General features: G+C 35.0%; 1 protein-coding gene across 1 annotated transcript in view; it reads left to right on the forward strand.

Moving 5' to 3' along the window:
* The first annotated feature begins 676 nt into the window (after positions 1 to 676).
* CLIC2 (chloride intracellular channel 2) overlaps positions 677 to 17835 on the forward strand; it is a 41507-nt gene continuing 24348 nt past the window's right edge. The window contains exons 1-3 of the mRNA XM_007993217.3: positions 677 to 1120; positions 12897 to 13006; positions 13132 to 13257. Coding sequence (XP_007991408.1) covers positions 1064 to 1120; positions 12897 to 13006; positions 13132 to 13257 — 293 coding nt within the window. The 5' untranslated portion in view covers positions 677 to 1063. The remainder of the gene's footprint in view (positions 1121 to 12896; positions 13007 to 13131; positions 13258 to 17835) is intronic.

Here is a 17835-nt window from a genome sequence, read left to right on the forward strand (position 1 = left end):
GGTGCATGTACAGCCCATATGAGCATGGGGGATGCTTAGTGTTATAGAAAGGGGATCACAGTGGTGCCCAACTGATGGATCTGCGTTCTGTTTTGCTCCAAGCAGGAAGAGACTCTTCCCAACAAAGAAGTTTGTTGATCCCAGGGTCCTACTCCCAGACCCTGGAGGCATCAGATACAGCTGTCAGAAACATTGCAGACACAGAGTGATCCATTTGACTGGTTTTGCTGCTGTTCCCAGGGTTGACAAGCAGAAATACAGAACAAATGGTGGTTCCTGAAACAGACGCCAGAACAAGGAAGTGATCTGTTCCAGTCCAAGCTTCCAAGAAATAAAGAACTAGGTGGGGCACACTAAACAAGCCCCCAGACTCAACCACCCCAGTGAATATTCCCTGGTTGTAGAGAGAAGTGAAATTTGCAACCCAGAACAGAAATCTGGCTGTGTGAGCAGTAGAATTGGGGGTGGAAACATTTAATAAAGTACAATTTTTTTAACCCTCTTTTAGACAGTATCATTGGATAAACATCCTTTTCAATAATAAAAATCCAAGTCATTTCTGGCCCTTTTCCTGGAAATGCTTTCAAGTTACAGGAACACCAATAAGAGGCCCTTTTCTGGGCATGGAGCCCAGGACTCAAAGGGAGGCTCTAGAGAACATCTGGTCTGCTTGATATATAGAAGCTAGCACTGCATGTGTGTGTTTGTGTGCATGTGTTTCTCCTATGCTGACTCATGGCATTGAAGCCTCTCTGGAAACACCCCCACCCTTCTAGTCAGCCAGTTTATACACAGTCCTTTGGCTCCTCCTTGATTTAAATGTTAGGTCAGGAGGAAGAAGGAAAACGAATTCAAGAGCTGCACTTAAGCATCTAGAATTTTCTGCGTCACACCTCTTGAGAGAAGAGACTGGCTCCAGGTCTGACTCAGTCCACTACAAACTAGACTCTCTTCTTAAAGCACCAACATTACTTGAGTCTTTGGATAAAATTGAGAAAAGAGTCTACAAGTATTGTGGACTCTACAGGAGGCAGGAGGCTGACAACTGGCAGTAAAGACAAAGATGTCAGGCCTGAGGCCCAGCACTCAAGTGGACCCTGAGATTGAGCTTTTTGTAAAGGTAAGTTTTCCAGCTATAATAACTGCATGTAGAATATATTAGTTTTTGACACTGAAGTCCAATGTTTTTAAAAATTCTCCACATTTGGGCTAGAGATAGGAAAAAATGTTGTGATTATTTTCCTACTCTGAGTTCTAGAAAAATGCCCGGGTATGTGACTGTTCTTAGATGACAACAGGAAAAGAGAACTCTTCTGAAAAAGCAAGGTGATATGGTGGAAAAGCACTAGACTGGTTTGTAGTGAGCAACTAACTTATATTCGCAATGGCTTCCTATATAACCTTAGAAAAATCCCTCCCTCTCTCCAGACCTTTGTTTCTCCATCTATACAATGAAGGAGCATGACAAGATGATCCTTAAGGGCTTTCCAAGTCTCAGAATCTGTGTTTTATGAGATAGGTTTTGAAAGGCCTGACTGGGTGGAGGGGAGGGTGGAGAATGACCTGAGAACTCCATTCCCACACATAGCCCAGACAGAACTTTCTAAACTTCTACAATGGACAAACATCACAGCAGGGTCACATGGACACTGTGGGAGAAAAAAAACAGGAGTCTATGTGCTTGTTATGTGAGGAGGGGGACATTTTAGAATGCTCTGCTTCTTCTTTTTGGTCTGCCACAGAGTTTTTTGTTTTTTTTTAACATGTCTTAACTTTTCAGAAAAGCACTTTGGAAAACCCCTAAATCAAGAGAAAGGAACATGTGTTTCCAAATTAGCTCATCAAGGAAGAAAAACTTATATGGGTTATTCCCAGTAAAAATTAAATAGTTACTAAATCCTTGCTTGCATTAACTGTTTAGCTTTTCCCTTTATTTTCATTGACTATTGGAAATATTCAGGATAATAAGAACAATAACAAACTCATATTGTGCCTGGCTCTTTTCTAAACACTTTACATATGTTACCTAATTTAGTCCTAACAAGTTAGGAGATAGGTTGTTATTAACGATGCTTATATATTACTAGCATCATCAGTAGTAGTAGTGATAGTAGTAGTTATTACTACTTCATTACAACTTTTAGTTATTACAATATTATAATGTTGTTCTCATCATTTCTAGATAGGTAAACTAAGGCAATAAAGTTTAAGTAACTTGCCTCTAAAACTATACAACTTCCTGATGGCTTACAAAGACGTAAAATGAGATATACTCACCAAATGTTAAGTTAAATACCTATTGGCAAAAGTATGTGTTTACGGTCATTTAGATTATTTAACAGTTTGTCACATATATACACCAAGGACATCACCAACCTGTCTTTTCAAAATTGTGAGAGAAAGACCCTTGAATTCCTTCAGTGCTAGGTAACGCGATTAAGTGTTTGCTAAACTATCGGGCATAAGAGCAACTTCTCCTATCTGTGGGTTGTAGCAAAACATATAACTGCTCAGATGGGATATAAATGAGCTGTAATTTCCTAGCTAGCTTTTTACATTTACCAATTCCAAATCAGAAGTAATGTCTCTTCACTGGGTAACTAAAGTGTTCCCTTTGTACGAACTGTTCATTCAACTCAATTAGACTCCTTAAATCAATTGTTGGCTTTGATGTGTGTGTTTATCTTCATAGACTTTTTATATTTGGGTGGCAATCTGGACAGGAAACTTTAGCAAGTCACACATGGATGAGAAAATGTTGAATTAAATAATAACTTTCGAAGTAACCAATAATTTATTGAGTACTTACTATATGGTAGGCACTGTGCTAAGTGGTTTATTATTAACCCTCTTTTATGAATACAGAAATTAAAGCAAAGAGCAGCTAAGTAACTTTGCCCAAGGTCACATAGCTAGTTAGTGGCAGAGTTAGAATTCCAATACTTTAAAATAACTATGTCTAATATTATTCAATTGTTTTCAGTTGTGTGAACTTTTTAGTAAACTATTCCAGAATTTTATCAGGTGGAGTGCTCTAGATATATGTAAGCTTATCTGATGACATTGATACAAACTACAGATTTTCTGGAAGAACCTCAAATATCATCTGGTCCAGGTTTTTGTTTTATTTTAAGCTGTGTTCCACAGGTCTCTAGAAGTTTCATGGAAGATATTGGGAGGGGAAATAGGGGTTGAGAATGACTAAAAGTGCTAATGAGTAATTTTTAAAAGGCATTACTACAAGAGATTAAGCATTCTCCTGTCACAATTAAGAATTTAACCACAATATCTGTGTGTTCTGTGTAGTCAATAAAAAACATTGTCTTTTAGCTCTGAATGATTTGAGCAAGGTTTCTATCTAATAACTAAGAACAAAGGATTTGATAACACACATTTTATTTTCTCTAAGTGCAGGGATGAAATAATCTTAATGGTTTGTTGTTTGTTGTTATATGGAATGTTTGCATTCTGTACCAAAGACTCTAAAATTAAGTTTTAGTATATTTGTACATAAAATTATGGAATCTAATATTTGGACCAAAATTCTGAATGTAATAATTTTGTCAAAAACTTTTTTAATGTGTGGGAGAAAGAGGGAAGAGATGATACTCTTCTCTGAGTGTTCGGACCATTTCAAAGTATCTTATAGCTATTATAAATACTCATAAAGACTGATTAATATAAAAACTCGACAAAACTATTAAATGACAGAAGGCAGTGTTTAAGAGTATGGTGTATGGAGGATATAGTCCTAGTCCTGAATTTGCTAAGTGAGAAGAGAATGTATGTCATCAACTCTTGATTAGCCGACTGTACTTGAGCAAATCAGCCTGAGCCTCAGTTTTCTCACCTGTAAAACAAGCGTAATAACAGAGCCTACCTCATAGCATCATCCTATTTGTAAGCATTAAATAAAACAAGTATATAAAGCACAGTAGTTGGCAAGGTAGTAAATACTATATAAATGTTAACTATCGTTGCCATTATTATTTTTCATGTTTAAAAACTTAGATCACAAACACAAAGAGAAAAAAAATTGTTTTGGTGAATGGCCGCAAGCCAGCTGAAGATAATTAAGAGGTAGGTAATTCATCAATCAGGCTAGTGAATTTATATCGTAAAATTTTATGTGATGGCACTTTAAATCAGCATAACAGAAAAAAAAAAAATCTTCTGTTTTCCTGTAAAAGTTTACTGCATTTCCCCCACACCTCAGTGTTTTATTCTCCTTTTGCCAAAGGCAATCCACCCTTCCTGCTGTGCCTATTATCAGACTCCATTCTTCTTCCTGCCTCCCACCCTTAATCATGTTTCCCCTCACTAAACCTAGTTTTGATTGGATCCTTAGTCTGACTTCCATTACAAAACAAATGTAGCTGCTAAGGTTGGTTGTCTCTTCCCATACCTCTTCACACCCCGCCATCACAAAGATCAACAATATCATTTTCTTTGTCACATCCACTATCACGGAAAGAAAATTTTGTCAAAAAATTGAAATTTTGTCCAGTGTTTCTGGACCTTAATAATGCTATGCATAATAGATCAGAGCAGCCGTAAGATTAAGTACCTTTTATTTCCTTGTATAGGCTACTCTCTCTAGTCTTTCTTATCATAATTCTTGGTGATTTTAATATCTACACAGATGATTTTTCCAACACTCTAGCCCCTCAGATCCCTGACTTTCCCTCCTCCAGGGATCTTAGTCCTTATCATCTCTCAGGTGCTTCTTCCCATAGTCATATCCTTACCTTTGTCATTGCAATGTCTGCAACCTCTGCATAATATCATTTATTTGGGGGTGTTTTTTGTTCTTCTTTTTGAATTTCTCTATATTCATATATTTTATCAAGGTAAAATTTATATAAAATAAAATGCATGCATTAAGTGTACAGTTCAATAACTTGACAAATGTATATGCACATATAACCATCACCTCAGAAGGTTCCCTTGTGTCTCTTTGCAGTCAGTCTTCCCTACCCTACCCTTTACCTCTCTCCACCACAGCCAACCATTGATCTGCTTTCTGTTAGCCTTACATTTTCTAGAATTTTCTGTAGATAAAATTATATGGTATGCATGCTTTTGTGCCTGCTGTCTTTCACTCAGCATAATTATTTTAAGATGCACCCATGTTGTTGTGTGTTTCAATATCTCATTCCTTTTTATTACTGAAGCATTCCATTGTATGGATATACCATAATGTGTTTATTCATTCACCCATTGAAAGATATTTGGGTTGTTTCCAGTTTGGGGCTATTGTGAATATTGTTATAAGTATTCACTTACATATTTCTATGGCCATATGCTTTCATTTCTCTTGGGTAAAGACTTAAGATTGGAATTGCTGGGTCATATAATAGGTACATATTTAACTTTGACAAAATATTTTAAAAAGCAGTTGTACCATTTTACACTTCACTTCATTATGTGAGAGTTCCACTTGCTCCACTTTCCTGTCCACACTTGGTATGGTCATTATTTTTCATTTCAGTTATTCTGATGTGTTTATCATGTTAGCTCGTTGTGGTTTTAATTTGCCTTTCCCACATGTCTAATGATATTGGGCATCTTTTCATGTCCTTATTTATCATCTGTATATCTTCCTTTTTAACGTGCTCAAATCTCTTCCCCATTTTAATTGGTTTTTAACTTTAATTTTTAATTTTTGTGAGTACACAGTAGGTATATATATTTATGATATATATTTATGGATTACACGGAATATTTTGATACAGGCATACAACATGTAATAATCACATCAGGTAAATGGGGTATCCATCCCCTCAAGCATTTATCTTTTGGTTTACAAACAATTCAATTAAACTGTTTTAGTTATTTTTAAATGTACAATTAAATTATTTTTCACTGCAGTCACCTTATTGTGCTAGTAAATACTAGGTGTTATTCATCCTTCCTAGCTATTTTTTGTACCCATTAACACTCTTCACTTCCCCACACACACCCCCTCACTACCCTTCCCAGCCTCTAGTAGCCATCCTTCTACTCTCTCTCTCTGAGTTATATTGTTTTCATTTTTAGCTCTCACAAATAAGTGAGAACATGTGAGGAATGTCTTTCTGTGCCTGGCTTATTTTCTGTAACATATGATGTCCAGTTCCTTCCATGTTATTGCAAATGACTAAATCTCATTCTTTTTTATGGTCGTATAGTACTCTGTTGTGTATATGCACCACATTTTCTTTATCCATTCATCTGTTGATGGGATATTTAGGTTGCTTCCAAATTTTAGCTATTGTGAATAGTACTGCAATGAACATGGGAGTGCAGAGATCTCCATGGTATGCTGATTTCCTTTCTTTTAGGTAGATACCTAGAGGTGGGATTGCTGGATCATAAGGTAGCTCTATTTTTATTTTTTTGAGGAACCTCCAAACTGTTCTCCATAGTGGTTGTACTAATTTACATTCCCACCAACAGTGTATGAGGATTCCCTTTTCTCCATATCCTCACCAGCATTTATTTCCTGTCTTTTGGATAAACGCCATTTTATTAGGTTGGTGCAAAAGTAATTGCGGTTTTTGCAACTGAAAGTAATGGCAAAACTGCAATTACTTTTTTACCAACCTAATAACTGAGCTGAGTTGATATCTCATTGTAGTTTTGATTTGAATTTCTCTGATTATCAATGACATTGAGCACCTTTTCATATGGCTCTTCACCATTTGTATATCTTCTTTTGAGGAATGTCTATTCACATCTTTTGCCCATTTGTCAAACACAGTATTAGATTTTTTCCTATAGAGTTATTTGAGCTCGTTATATATTCTGGTTATTTAATCTCTTGTCAGATAGGTGGTTTGCAAATACTTTCTCCCATTCTGTGGGTCGTCTTTTCACATTGTTGATTCCTTTGCTGTGCAGGAGCTTGTTAACTTGATGTGATGCCATTTGTCCATTTTTGCTTTGCTTGCCTGTATTTATGGCATATTATTCAAGAAATCTCTGCCCACTCTGATGTCTTGAAGAGTTTCCCTAATGTTTTCTTTTAGTAGTTTCACAGTTTCAAGTTTTAGATTTAAGTCTTTAATCCATTTGAATTTGATTTTTTGTATATAGTGAGAGATGGGGTCTAGTTTCATTCTTTTGCATATGGATATCCAGTTTTCCCAGCACCATTTATTGAAGAGATTGTCCTTTCCCCAGTGTATGTTCTTGGCACCTTTCCTGAAAATGAGTTCACTGTAAATGTATGGACTTATCTCTGGGTTCTCTATTCTTTTCCACTGATCTATGTGTCTTTTTTATGCCAGGACCATGCCATTTTGGTTACTATAGCTCTGTAGTATAATTTGAAGTCAGGTATTCCTTAGGAGATAGCTTTGGCTATTCTGGGTCTTTCCTGCTTCCGTATAAATATTAGGATTTTTTAAATTTTCTGTGAATAATGTCTTTGTCATTTTGATAGGGATTGCATTGAATCTATAGATTGCTTTGGGTACTATGGACATTTTAACTATATTTATTCTTCCAATTCATATAGAATATCTTTCCATTTTTGTGTGTCTTTTTCAATTTCTTGTATCAATGTTTTATAGTTTTCATGTAGCAATCTTTTAGTACTTTTGTTAATTACTAGGTACTTTATTTCATTTGTAGCTATTGTAAATGGAATTACTTTCTTGATTTTTTTCAGATTGTTCACTGTTGGCATATAGAAATGTCACTGATTTTTGTACATTGATTTTGTAACCTGCAACTTTACTGAATTTATCAACTTTAAGAGTTTTCATTGGAGTATTTAGGTTTCTCCAAATATAAGGTCATATCATCTGCGAACAAGATAATTTGACTTCCTCCTTTCCAATTTGGATGCCTTTTTATTTCTTTATCTTGTCTGTTTGTTTTGGCTAGGACTTCCAGTACTATGTTGAATAATAGTGGTGAAAGTGGGCATCCTTGTTATGTTCCTGATCTTAGAGGACAGGCTTTCAGTTTTTCTCCGTTCAGTATAATACTAGCTATGGGTTTGTCATATATGGCTTTTATTCTGTTGAGGTATGTTCCTTCTATACCCATGTTTTTGAGGGTTTTTTGTCATAAAGGGATGTTTAATATTATCAAATGCTTTTTCAGCACAATTAAAATGATCATAAGGTTTTTGTTCTTCATTCTGTTGATATGATGTGTCTCATTAATTGATGTGTCTATGTTGAACCATTCTTGCATCACTGGAATAAATTGCACTTGGTCATGATAAATGGTCTTTCATTTTGGTTTTGTTTTCACTTTTAAGTACAGGGGTACATGTGCAGATTTGATATATAGGTTAACTTGTGTCATGGGGGTTTGTTGTACAAATTATTTCATCACCCAGGTATTAAGCCTAGTACCCATTAGGTTTTATTTTTTTTCTGATCTGTTCCTTCCTCCCACCCTCCACCTTCCAATAGGCCCTAGTGTCTGCTGTTTCCTTTTATGAGTCCATGTATTCTCTTCTTTTAGCTGCCACTTAAGTGAGAATGTGTGGTATTTGGTTTTCTGTTGCTGCATTAATTTGCTAGGGATAATGGCTTCTAGCTCCATTCATGTTCCTATAAAGGACATGATCTCATTCTTTTTTTTTTAAGTGACTTTATTTTATTTTAGTTACATAAATTACAAAATATCGCTAAGTGAAAATAAAATCAATAAAAATCATCCATGATACCACCCACTTTAACATTTATGTGTATAGCTTTTTATGCTCTATTTCTTCACATATATAGATAAATATATTCATCAAAAAGAGGTTATTTCATATATTAGGTTGGTACAAAATTGGTTGCGCTTTTTGCCATTGCTTTTAATATATTGTTTTGTAAGCTATTTTTATTTAACAATGTATTATGAATTTATTTCTATAACATTAAATATATTCTCTGTGTGTATGTGTGTCTTGTTTCTTATGACTAAAATTTTTTAAAATTAAGGTGTTATGTTGAGATGGTTGAAGATTCACCTGCCATTTTAATAAATAATACAGAGAGATTCTGTGTGCCCCTTACCAAGTTTCCCTTAATGATAACATCTTGTAAAACTATAGTACGATAAGAAAACCAGGACATTATTGACATTGATGCAATCAGATACAGAAGATTTTCATCACTACACAGATCCGTGTTGCCCTTTTAAAGCCACATCCACTTGTGTCTCACCCAATCCCTCAACCATTAATCTCTTCTGCTTTGATAATTTTATCATGTCAAGAATGCTATGTGGATGGAATAATACAGTATATCACCTTTTGGGGTTGTCTTTTTTTCCCCACTCAGCATAATTCCCTGGAACTTCATCCAAGTTGTTGTGTGTATCAACAGTTCGATCCTTTTAATTGCTGAGTACTGCTCCATGATACTGATAGGCCACAATTGGCTTAATTATTCAGCTGTTGAAGGACATTTTGGTTGTCACCAGTTTGGGGTTATTACAAACAAGGCTGTATAAATCCTCTTTTACAGGTTTCTTTATGGACATAAGTTTTCATTTCTCTGAGATAAATGCCAAAGGGTCTAGTTGTTTGGTTGCGTAGCAGCTGCATGTTTAGATTTGTAAGAAATTGCCAAAGTGCTTTCCAGTGTGGTCATACTATTTTACATTAAACCCAGCAATATTTCTGTGCATTCTCACCAGCGTTTTGTGTTGTCACTATTTTTATCTTAACTATTTTGAAAGGTGTGTAGTGACATTTTATTGTTTAAATTTGCATTTCCCTAAAGGCTAATAAAATTGAACATTTTATGTGCTTATTTGTCATCTGTATGTGCAATGTCTGTTCATGTCATTTGCTCATTTTCTTTTTTCCTTTTTTATTTTAGAGTATTTAATTGGCAAATAAAAATTGTATATATTCAATGTATACAACACAATGATTTTGTTTCTTTTTTTAAAAAAAATTATTTTTCAATGGGTTTTTGGGGAATAGGTGATGTTTGGTTACGTGAATAAGATATATAGTAGTGACTTAAGAGATATTGGTACACCCATCACCCAAGCAGTGTACACTGTACCCAATGTGTAGTCTTTTATCCCTCACTCCCCCACCCCTTTCTCTGAGTCTTCAAAGTCCATCGTATCATTCTTATGCCTTTGCGTCCTCATAGCTTAGCTCCCAATTATGAGTGAGAACATACCATGTTTCATTTTCCATTCCTGAGTTACTTCACTTAGAATAATAGTCTCTAATTCCTTCCAGATTGCTGCAAATGCCGTTATTTAGTTCCTTTTTATGGCTGAGTAGTATTCCATGGTGTGTGTGTGTGTGCATGTGTGTGTACACACATATGTATGTGTGTATATATATACACATATATGTGTGTGTATATATATACATATATGTGTGTATATATATATCACATTTTCTTTTTTTATTATGCTTTCAGTTCTTGGATGCATGTGCAGAACATGCAGGTTTGTTACATAGGTATACATGTGCCATGGTGGTTTGCTGCACCCATCAACCCATCATCTAGGTTTTGGGCTCCACATGCGTTAGGTAATGCTCTCTCTCTCATTTCCCCCGACTCCACAAAAGGCTCCATTGTGTGATGTTCCCCTCCCTGTGTCCATGTGTTCTCATTGTTCAACTCCCACTTATGAGTGAGAACTTGTGGTGTTTGGTTTTCTGTTAGTTTGCTGAGAATGATGGTTTCCATCTTCATCCATGTCTCTGCAAAGGACATGAGCTCATTCTCTTTAATGGCTACATAGTATTCCATAGTGTATATGTGCCACATTTTCTTTGTCCACTCTATCACTGATGCCATTTGGGTTGGTTCCAACTCTTTGCTATTGTAAATAGTGCTGCAGTAAACATATGTGTGCATGTGCCTTTATAGTAGAATGATTTATAATCCCTTGGGTATATACCCAGTAATGGGATTGCTGGGTCAAATGGTATTTCTGATTCTAGATCCTTGAGGAATTGTCACACTGTCTTCCACAATGATTGAACTAATTTACCTTCCCACCAATAGTGTAAAAGTGTTCCTATTTCTCCACATTCTCTACAGCATCTGTTGTTTCCTGAATTTTTAATGATTGCCATTTTAACTGGTGTGAGATGTTGTCTCACTGTGGTTTTGATTTGCATTTCTCTAATGACCAGTGATGATGAGCTTTTATTCATATGATTGTTGGCTGCATAAATGTCTTCTTTTGAGAAGTTCATATCCTTTGCCCACTTTTTGATGGGGTTGTGTTTTTCTTGTAAATTTGTTTAAGTTCCTTGTAGATTCTGGATATTAGCACTTTGTCAGATGGATAGACTGCAAAAATTTTCTCCCATTCTGTAGGTTGCCTGCTCACTCTGATGACAGTTTCTTTTGCTGTGCAGAAGCTCTTTAGTTTAATTAGATCCCATTTGTCTGTTTTGGCTTTTGTTGCCATTGCTTTTGGTGTTTTAGTCATGAAGTCTTTGCCCATGCCTATGTCCTGAATGGTATTGCCTAGGTTTTCTTCTAGGGTTTTTATGGTTTTAGGTCTTACGTTTAGGTTTTTAATCCATCTTAGTTAAGTTTTGTATAAGGTGTAAGGAAGGAGTCCAGATTCCGTTTTCTGCATATGGCTAGCCACTTTTCCCACCACCATTTATTAAATAGGGAATCTTTCCCCATTTCTTGTTTTTGTCAGGTTTGTCAAAGGTCAGATGGTTGTAGATGTGTGGTGTTATATCTGAGGCCTCTGTTCTGTTCCATTGGTCTATATATGTGTTTTGGTACCAGTACCATGCTGCTTTGGTTACTGTAGCCTTGTAGTATAGTTTGAAGTCAGGTAGCGTGATGTCTCCAGCTTGGGTTTTTTGTTTGTTTGTTTTTGTTTTTGCTTCAGATTGTCTTGGCTATACAAGCTCTTTATTGGTTCCATATGAAATTTAAAGTAGATTTTTTCGAATTCTGTGAAGAAAGGCAATGGTAGCTTGATGGGAATAGCATTGAATCTATAAATTACTTTGGGCAGTATGGCCATTTTCACGATATTGATTCTTCCTATCCATGAGCATGGAATGTTTTTCCATTTGTTGTGTCCTCTCTTATTTCCTTGAGCAGTAGTTTGTAGTTCTCCTCGAAGAAGTCCTTCATGTCCCTTGTAAGTTGTATTCCTAGGTATTTTATTCTCTTTGTAGCAATTGTGAACAGGGGTTCACTCATGATTTGACTGTCTATTATTGGTGTATAGAAATGCTTTTTGCACATTGATTTTGTGTCCTGAGACTTTGCTGAAGTTGCTTATCAGCTTAAGGAGTTTTTGGGAAAGAATGGTAGATCTCATGTAAATTTAAATTTTATATAATCCATGTTTTTAAAATTACATGTAACATGTATCACAAAGAGTTAATGTCTTTAATATACAAATAGTTTTTCCAAACAATAAGAAAAAGTCATTACCTTCATAAAAAAATTAAAAACTGTCATGAACAAACAATTAGCAAAATAAGGAAACGGTCAATGGCCATATGGAAAGATACTTTTCAGAGAGGAAATTTGGTAAGAGCTATCAAAATGGGAAATGTGCATACATTTTACTCACCATTTTCATTTTAAAGATTAACCTTAAAGATATAATCTCAGAAGTGGAAGAAGTTATATGCCCAAAAATGTTTGTTTCTGAAGTACTTAGATTAGTAAAAATTTTGGAATATCTTAAATGTCTATCAATAGGAAAATTATATAAATTCTGATAATATATAAAATTTATTATTATTATGTACCCATCGCAGTTGTAACTTTGCATATAATGAAATTATTTGCTTCCGTATATCTCTCTGTCCATAGATGATGGAGTTCTTGAGATTGAGAATGTCCATATTTGTCTCTAGCAATGAGCTCATTTCCTAGTAGGCACTCAATACATACTTATTGAACAAACAAATAAACTGTGGTCTCTCTTTATCTTAATAGGCTGGAAGTGATGGAGAGAGTATTGGAAACTGTCCCTTTTGCCAACGCCTTTTCATGATCCTCTGGCTTAAAGGAGTTAAATTTAATGTGACAACGGTTGACATGACCAGGTAAGAGAAATCAGGACACGTTAAATTCTAGGAATTGAGATTGGTACATACCAATAAAATATTGGTGTTTATTTAATGTGTACTTTATCTAGAGACCTAACTCTGCTTATTTTTAATAATCATAGAAAACCTGAAGAACTGAAGGACTTAGCCCCAGGTACCAATCCTCCATTCCTGGTGTATAACAAGGAGTTGAAAACAGACTTCATTAAAATTGAGGAGTTTCTAGAACAGACCCTGGCTCCTCCAAGGTACAGCATTTACAGGATACTATTTTGCTGAAGATAATCTATTTTACTGACTTGTTTATTGCAGATTGAGTATTCTTACCAATTTAAGTACTTTTGGATTTCTGGGCCTACATGTCAAATGGCACACATGCATAAACATCCCCCTCCAACTTCAAATACAAAAGGATGATACGTATAATGTTTCAAATAATGTTTAAAAGCTGCATAACATACATAACACAAGAAGGTAAGCTCTCGGTGGTCTAGAAATAGAGTAGGAACATATAGTGAGATAGGAGTGAGGGAGTGGGGTACTAACACTATGTTATGCATAAGGATTGGTCATGACTGGTCCTTAACACCACTGATGAAATGAAAGAACATACCCAACACAAGGGTTAGTGGCCAGGAAATAGACTTCAAGCAGTTAACCAGAGGCCAGAACTGTACTGCCTATACTTGAATGACAACCGCACATCTCTGTCTACCCAGGATAGGTCTAGAAACAAGAAGCATGCTATATTAATTTTCTATTGCTGTGTAACAAATTACCACAAACTTAGTATCTTAAAATAACACGTATTTATTATCTCACAGCTTCCATTGGTCAGTTGTCTGGGTATGACCTGCTGAGGTCCTCTGCTCAGGATATCAAAAAGCTGCATTCAAAGTGTTGGTCAGGAACACAGTTATCATTTGGGGCCCAGGTGACTCTTCCATCTTCATTCAAGTTTTTGGCTGAATTCAGTTCCTTGAAGCTATATGACTGAAGTCTTAGGTTATTGGGTAGCTGTTTGTTGGGGTTGGCATTCAGTTACTAGAGGCTACCCCTCTGTATAGGCATTTCACAACATAGCTGATTGTTCTCTTCCTCTAAAACCCATGGGAGAATGTCTCTCTGATGGTTCACCTTCTTTTAAAATGTTTTTATCAGCACAAATTATGGGATACATATGAAATTCTATTATGTGTATGTAATGCATAGTGATAAAGTCAGGGTATCCATGGTGTCCATGACGCAAGTACAATACATTTTTGTAACTATAGTCACCCTGCTCTTCTATCAAACATTGAATTTATTCCTTCTATCTTATTTATGTGTGTACTTTTTAACACACTTCTCTTCATCTTCCCTTCTCCTCCCAATCACCTTCCCCAGTCTCTGTTATCTATCTCTCCATTCTCTATCTTCATGTGATCAACTTTTTTAACTCCGACATATAGGTGAGAACATGCTATTTTTGTCTTTTTGTACCTGGCTTATTTCAGTTGACATAACAATTCCAGTTCCATCCATGTTGTTCCAAATGACAAGATTTCATTCTCTTTTATGGCTGAATGCTATTTCATTGTGTATGTGTACCACACTTTCTTTATCCATTTATCTGTTGATGGACACTTAGGTTGATTCCATACCTTGTCTATTGTGAATAATGCAACAATAAACATGAGAGTGCAGGTATCCCTTTGACATACTGATTTCTCATGCTTTGGGTAAATGCTAATTAGTGAGATTTTTGGATCTTAGGGTAGTGCTACTTTTGGTTTTTTCAGAAATCTCCATGCTGTTTTCCATAGTGGCTATATTTATATTCCTAAAAACAGTGTATAAGAGTTCCTTTTTCTCCACATCCTTGCCAATGTCTGTTAATTTTTTCATCTTTTTAATAATAGCGATTCTGACTGAGGTGAGATGATATCTCATTTTGGTTTTGGTTTGCATTTCTCTGTTGATTAGTAAAGTTGAGCATTTCTTTGTGTACATTTTGGCCATGCCCTTTGCCCATATTTTATGAGATTTGTTTTATTGTTGAGTTGTTTGATTTCCTTGTATATTCTGGATATTAGTTCCCTGTTGAATAGTTTGCAAACATTTCCTCTCATTCAAAAGGTTGTCTCTTCACTCATTTCTTTTGCTGTGCAGAAGCTTTTTAGTTTAATTGAGTCCTATTTGTCTATTTTTGTTTCTATTGCGTGTGCTTTTGACATCTCAATCATAAATTATTTGTCTAGACCAATGTCCAGAAGAGTTTTCCCTAGGTTTTCTCTTTTTATTTTTATAGTTTTGAGTATTATGTTTAAGTCTTCAGTCCATTTTGAGTTGATTTTTGTATATAGTGAGAGATAAGGATCAAATTTCATTCTTCTGCATATAGCTATCCAATTTTCCCAGTACCATTTATTGAAAAAGGTGTCCGTTCCCCAATGTTCTTGTGAAATTTGTCAAAGATAAGCTGGCATTAAATATGTTAATTTATTGCTAGGTTCTCTATTCTGACCATTGGTCTATGTGTCTGTTTTTATACCAATAACATGCTATTTTGGTTACTATAGCCTTGTATATATTTCAAAGTCAGGTACTGTGATGCCTCCAGCTTTGTTCTTTTGGCTTAGAATTGCTTTGGCTATATGGAATCTTTTTTGGTTACATGTGAATTTTAGTATTCTTTTTTTCTAATTCTGTGAAAAATGACATTGGTATTTTGACAGGGATTGCATTGAATCTGCAGTTTACTTTGGGAAAATTACAATGTTAACAATATTAATTTTTCTGAACCATGAGCATGAGATGTTTTTCCATATATTTTTTCATTTTCAATTTCTTTCATTAGCATTTTGTAGTTTTCATTGTAAAGATCTTCTACCTCCTTGATTAAAATTATTCCCAGATATTTTAATTTTTAGCTATTGTAAATGGAATTGCCGTCTTCATTTCTTTTGTGGGTAGATCATTATTGGTGTATAGATGCTACATATTTTTTAGTGTTGATGTTTTTAACCTGGAACTTTACTGAATTTACTTATCAAATGTAAGAATTTTTTGATGGAGTTTTTAGGTTTTACCAGATACAAGATAATGGCACCAGTAAAAAGAAACAGTTTTACTTCCTTTTTTCCAATTTGGATGCCTTTTATTTCTTTCTCTTGGCTGATTGCAATACTTAGGACTTCCAATACTATGTTGAATAGGAGTTGTGAAAGTGGGCATCCTTGTTTTTTTCCATTTCTTGGAGGAAAGGCTTTCAACTTTTCCCTATTCAGCATGATATCAGCTGTGGGTTTATCATATATAGCCTTTATTATTTTGACATATTTTCCTTCTACGCCCCATTTGTTGAGAGGTTTTATTATGAAGGGGTGTTGAATTTGATCAAATGCTTTTTCTGTATCTATTGAGACGATGATATGTTTTTTGTTCTTTAGTCTATTGATGTCATATATTGAGGTTATTGATTTGCACTTGTTGAACCATTCTTGTATCACTGGTATAAATCCCACTTGATCATGGTGTATTATCTTTCTGATATGCTATTGGATTCAGTTTGCTAGTATTTTGTCGAGAGTTTTTGTATCTATGTTCATCAGAAATATTGGCCTGTAGTTTTCTTCTATGTGTGTGTTCTTGTCTGGTTTTTGTATCAGGATGGTGCTGGCTTCATAGAATGAGTTAAGGAGAGTTCTCTCCTCTTCCATTTTTTAGAATAGTTTCAGGAGAATTGGTATTAGTTCTTCTAGTAGAATTTGTCAGTGAATTCATCCAGTCCTGTGCTTTTCTTCATTTGAGAGACTTTATTACTGACTCAATCTTGCTACTCATTATTGGTCTGTTCATGTTTTCCATTTCTTCCCAATTCAGTCTCAATACATTGTACATTTCCTGGAATTTATCCATTTCCTCTAGGTTTATCAGTTTGTCAGCATACAGTTGTTCATAATGGTCTCTGGTGATCTTTTGTGTTTCTTACATGTATGACTTAATGTGTCATTTTTCATTTCTAATTTGTTTGTTTGGGTCTTCTACTTTTTTGGTTAGTCTAAGTGGCAGTTTATCAATTTAACAAAAACCAACTTTTTGATTCATGATGCTTTGTAGTTTTTAGTCCATATTTCATTTAGTTCTGTTCTTTATTACTTCTTTTTTCTGCTAATTTGGTGTTTGGTTTGTTCTTGCTTTTCTAGCAGCTTCACATATATTATTAGATTAATTTGTCATTTCCTACTTTTTTGATGTAGGCATTTATTGCTATAAACTTCCCTCTTAGTGCTGCTTTTGCTGTATCCCACAGGTTTACGTATGCTGTGTTTCAATTTTTGTTTGTTTCAAGAATTTTTTTTTCTTCTTAAATTCTTTATTGGTCACTGGTTGTTCAGGAGCATGTTGGTTAATTTTTATGTATTTATGCAGTTTCTAAAGTTCCTCTTGGTGTTTATTTATAGTTGATTTCATTGTGGCCCTAGAATATCCTTGCTATGATTTTGATTTTGTTAAATTTATTGAGACATTTTGTGGACTAGCATGTGGTCCATCCTGGAGAATATTCCATGTGCTGATGAATGTATATTCTTTAGTTGTTGGATAGAGTGTTCTGTAAATGTCTGTTTCATTCATTTGGTCTAAAGTCCAGTTTAAGTCTAATGTTTATTAGCTGATTTTCTGTCTAGATTATCTATCTAATGGTGACAGTGGGATGTTAAAGTTTCTGCCTATTATTGCAGTGCAGTCTGTCTCTACCTTTAGATCTAGTAATGCTTGCTTTATGAATCTGGATGCTCCAGTATTGGGTGCATATATATTTAGGATTGTTATATCTTTTTTGC

The sequence above is a fragment of the Chlorocebus sabaeus genome, chromosome X (assembly GCF_047675955.1).
Source record: "Chlorocebus sabaeus isolate Y175 chromosome X, mChlSab1.0.hap1, whole genome shotgun sequence".
Classification (NCBI taxonomy): Eukaryota; Metazoa; Chordata; class Mammalia; order Primates; family Cercopithecidae; genus Chlorocebus; species Chlorocebus sabaeus.